Here is a 5,004-nt window from a genome sequence, read left to right as displayed (position 1 = left end):
CAGAACACGACTTTTACCCCCTCTCCTTCTGGAGCATGATTTTATTTTATTTACTTTTTTTTGAGACAGAGTCTGGCTCTGTTGCCCAGGTTGGAGTGCAGTGGCATGATCTTGGCTCAGAAACTTCTGTCTCCTGGGTTTAGGCGATTCTCCTGCCTCAGCCTCCCGAGTAGCTTGGATTACAGGCACCTGCCACCATAGCTGGCCAATTTTTGTATTTTTAGTAGAGACAGGGTTTCATCATGTTGGCCAGGCTGGTCTTGAACTCCTGACCTCAAGTGATCCGCCCGCCTCGGCCTCCCAAAGTGCTGGAATTTACAGGCATGAGCCACCACGCCCAGCCTGGAGCATGATTTTAAGAGACAAAATTTATAAGGCTGTTTAAAATGGTAAATCATGTTAGAGCGTTTTTCCTTGGCTCTGTGAAGAGATGAGTAGTTACTCTATCTCACACCTGAAGCGTGGACTTGTCCGCTATTTGTTCTGAAGAGTCTTGTCTTTCTAGATGAAGCTTTTAATCTGATGACCACATACATGATTGGAACTGGCTGTGCAAATGAACTTATAGCAATTTTACATATATGAGCGAAAAATGTATCCTCACAAGACAAGTTGACATCAGTATTGCACCCTGGAGCTGTGAGGAGTGCTTCCTGATCATGCTGAGTTTGTTTAGATCTAAATCTCAGAAAATAATCAATCAGCTATCGGTTTAACTCAACAATGCTCTTAAACTATTCTGAACATTAAGAAGAGATTCTTGAAGGACTTGATGAAACATCTTCACTTATTTTCCCAACCCAGATGGCAGCAATGAGCAGATAAGGAAGCCTTTCCTTCCATTACTCTGTAGACATTTACAAGTAATTCCAGAATGTGGAGACTTTCCAATGGCTTCTTGAAAGTTACCCACACTACTTTACTTGTGGATTCTCAGTACCTAATTCAAAGAAGTCAGCGGGGAGTTTTTTTTTGTTTCCTACTATATGTGAGTTACAATTCTTAGTACTTAACAATGTCAACCAAAAAAGCCGTCTTCTTATTAATACAGGATCTCACCTTTGCCTTAAACTTGGCAATACAAGGCAGATCTCCTTTTAGGACTGATGGATCATTAAATAGTTCTATTCTCTTTAAGGAACTTATTTTCAGGGATATAAAATATTTACTGTGACTAAGTTAAACTTTTTCATTATGTTTTAGCATTCTGATTATGACAAGTGATACTACTTCATTTATAGCAGTGATACAAATGTTCCTGATAACCTTGAGGGGTGACAAGCTATCCCTTTATGCTACCACTACACTTAGGTGTTACAGGGCAATTCAGTGGGCAACACAGGGCATGAAGGCACTAGAGACAAGTCACAACAGGCTTCTCCTACTTAAATGTGCTTCCTAATCCAAACACGTTTTAGAGCGGCAATCTCCAGTCGTCTTCGCCACACCAACACACGGAGGTACTGTTCTCTTCCAGGGCAGGGGTCGGCACAATTTTTCTGTAAAGGCCAGATAGTAAATATTTTCAGCTTTTCAGGGCATATGGTTTCTGTCGCAACTACTCGACTTTGCTGTTGTCACGTGAAACAGCCATGGACAGCACCTAACCAAATGAGCAGGGCTTGTTTTGACTACGTACAAAAACAAGGCAGTGGGTGGCTTTGGTCTCTGGGTCACGGTGGTCTGCTGCCCCTGCTCGAGGGAACTGGGGGACTGGGAAAGAGGATATTATTGAAGGTCATTCTCATCTACCTTCTCACCTCAAGAGCTCCTGGTCTTGAGTAAGCACGCAGGCGGAGGTGTGGAGAGAATCATTAAGCATCTCTCCTAAAGAGCACTCACAGAGAATGGGCACAAAGCTTTCAGCAGGGAAGATTGTTCTGGGCTCCAATGAAGTTCTTAGTAATATTAAACTAAAATAACTGAATGTAGAACTCTTTCCCTCAACCACAACTTTTTTCCTTACAGAGAATTCTAGGATACAGGGATATATTGCCGAATACCTTAACTATGAGAATTTGTTGCATAATTAAATTACTCCCATTAGGGATGGAAAAGAGCAGGGGACTGGGAATAGAAAAGGTAGGTAAAAAGTAGCCCCAGCATTCCAGCTTTGAGAAGAGAGAGAAACAACGTACAAGTCAACATAGGCTAGCTGTGGCTTTCCTGTAGGTTTTTTGGGATTTTTGAGACACTTCCATCACCCAGGCTGGAATGCAATGGCATAATCTCAGCTGACTGCAGCCTCTGCCTCCGGGGCTCAAGGGATTCTCTCGCCTCAGCCTCCTGAGCAGCTGCGACTACAGGCATGTGCCACTGAGCTTGGCGACTTTTTACGTTTTTCTGTAGAGATGGGTTTCACCACGTTGCACAGGCTGATCCTGAACTCTTGACCTCATGATCCACCCGCCTTGGCCTCCCAAAGTGCTGGGATTACAAGCGTGAGCCACTGCACCCGGCATTCCTGTAGTTTTAAAAGAGCTGGGACATAAGAGGAACTGACCTCATGTATTTTGGGATAAGGATACCACAAGCAAAGCTGAGGCAGAGGGGTGTATGCGTGTGATATACAACTAACCCTCTATGTTAGAAAGGAGGTTGGGGAAACACTTATCCATTGATGCTGCCTAAATTTCCTCAAAGCTTTTTCTACCTGTAAGTATCCAAGTTACTCTCTATGGGCCAAAGCGGAAGTCAAAAAATCAGACACTGAATAGTTTGATGAGATGAAGAAACACAGAAAATCCACCAGCCAAAAACAATCCTAACAAATTGAGAGGAATTTCGCAGTAATACACAGAAACTCTTGAGAAAGGGATAGGGGTGGGATTCTGAAAAGTTTCCAGGAAGAGATGATAAGTTAGCCACCTGGTCACTATTATACTCAATTAAGATGTATAAAATGTGATTTAACATTATAGTTAGTGTGCTATTTTAAAAATCATCTTAAAAATATTTGTAAGGTTTTTTGCGGAGGCTTACCTGCAACTCGAATGCCCATCCTTAGCTCCTGTGTTTCTCGCACCTATCAAGATCTGGTCAAGGGCCCCAGAGACCCTAAGGGGAAGGGCCTGATGTGGGCTTATTTTCTGCCAATTCAGATACTCTCCTGTATCAACATATAGGTAGTAGTCTGGTATCTCATATAGATGAATGGTAATGAGATACCAGGTTTTTACTGAGAAATAACTTTTTAATTTTAATGATGAACTTTGTCATCTTCACATCTCCTTGAATTATAACTTTATGATTAAACAAAACTAGTTTTTCTCTAATTCTCAGTTGCTCTTGACAGCAAGCCAAGAACATCCAGACAGAACCAGATCTGTCTACATTAATAATACATTTACTTCCTGTATCATTATTTTAGATTCCAATAATTTTATTCTTTATTTTTTTTTTGACTCCCTCTCCCTGTCCCACATATTACACATTTTTAAATTGTTAAGTATGTATTGCAGTCGTCTCCACCGTACGCTCTTTGCTGTTCCAGAACTTTAAGTGATGTCCAGGTCAACACCACTTACGCCAGCGCTGCAGCTCTTTGGATAAACAGAGACAAATGTAAGGATCCAAGAGGCCACTTCCAATGACTGTTGCTATCTCTTGCCTCTACAGATCATTCTGTTATATTTTTGTTTTATAAGTTTAGAAATAGAGTATTAAGCACAATGAGTTTGTTTCACTTTCTTCAGTCTCTGTTCACTAATGTTAGTTATCAAACAATCCCTTTCAGACTGGTAAAACTTTAAGAAAAAGCCCTTTTCTCTGTGGGAGAAATGACTCTTGGTTTTGGGCCTCTCCATTTATGCAGGACGATCAGAAAGGCACTCCTTTCCCTCACGCATGGCCAGGTGTCTGACACAAGAGATGGCGGCGAGGCCATTCCAGCCAGCATGCAGGAGTGTGCTGCTGCCCTGTTCCTGCTGTCGGACCTACCCGCTACTCGCTAGGCACTGATTTCATCAAACACATCCCAATTAGCATCCAATTGTGATTTTTTTAAAAAAGAAGTCTAGTGTGTGAATTATGTTGGCCTTCAGAGTTCATCGTTATCTTGTACTTTTATACCTGAGGTTTTCATCTGAAAGTGGGCTTTTTTTTTAATTGTACAAAAATACTGGTGGTTTTGTTTTGTTTTGTTTTTTGAGATGCAGTTTCGCTGGTCGCCCAGGCTGGAGTGCAATGGCGTAATCTCAGCTCACTGCAACCTCTGCCTCCTGGGTTCTAGCAATTCTCCTGCCTCAGCCTCCCAAGTAGCTGGGACTACAGGCGCCCGCCATCAGGCCCAGCTCATTTTTGTATTTTTAGTAGAGACAGGGTTTCACCACGTTGGGCAAGCTGGTCTTGAACTCATGACCCCAGGTGATCTGCTGGCCTCGGCCTCCCAAAGTGCTGGGATTACAGGCACGAGGCACTGCACCCGGCCCAAAAATACTGGTTTTTGATTGTACAAAACCAGCACAAAAATTTAATTATACAAACATACTGATATTTTTGATACCCATCATGTCTTTTTAACTATAAGGATATATTTTTATAATACAATACTTCGAAAATGAAGAAAGATATCTTGAATTAAGAGAAATGAAAGTAAAGTATTTTCCTTGTGGGTAAGACTTACTTAGTGCAAGCTGAAACTTGGAGAATGGCACTTTGGTTTTTAAGTGTTCAAAGTAGATTAACTGAGATAGCAATAAGACTTAGACACACTGGTAAGTGACAGCTGTATTCTATTCCTCCTCCTTTCTTTTGTGGTATAAAAGTGTTTGGTTTCAATGCCAAAAACGTGCTCTTAGGCACCGAGGAAAAGCACCTTCCACTGGAGCAAGGAAACAGTTCTTAGGTATCTGACCTTTTGGCAGGGAAGGAAAAAAAGCTAGAAAGGCTGAGTGCAGTGGCTCATGTCTGTAATCCCAGCACTTTGGGAGGCCAAGAAAAGTGGATCACCAGGGGTTAGGAGTTCAAGACCAGCCTGGCCAATATGGTGAAAACCCTGTCTCT

The 5,004-nt window shown here is 42.0% G+C and overlaps 1 protein-coding gene across 2 annotated transcripts in view; it reads right to left on the bottom strand.

Moving 5' to 3' along the window:
* Window positions 1-3,363: 3,363 nt before the first annotated feature.
* The window catches only part of LOC105527847 (chromosome unknown open reading frame, human C17orf80), a 32,638-nt gene continuing 30,997 nt past the window's right edge, over window positions 3,364-5,004 (bottom strand). The window contains exon 6 of one of the 2 annotated variants that reach the window (XR_001004385.1): window positions 3,364-3,542. Coding sequence is in view for 1 of the 2 variants with exons in the window: in XM_011964708.1 (XP_011820098.1) it covers window positions 3,514-3,542 (29 nt within the window). In the remaining variant the exon portion in view is untranslated. The remainder of the gene's footprint in view (window positions 3,543-5,004) is intronic. The other variant, XM_011964708.1, reaches the window with a different exon arrangement.

This window comes from Mandrillus leucophaeus, unplaced genomic scaffold (genome assembly GCF_000951045.1).
Source record: "Mandrillus leucophaeus isolate KB7577 unplaced genomic scaffold, Mleu.le_1.0 Scaffold1, whole genome shotgun sequence".
NCBI lineage: Eukaryota > Metazoa > Chordata > Mammalia > Primates > Cercopithecidae > Mandrillus > Mandrillus leucophaeus.
This window is presented reverse-complemented; position numbering and strand designations above follow the sequence as displayed.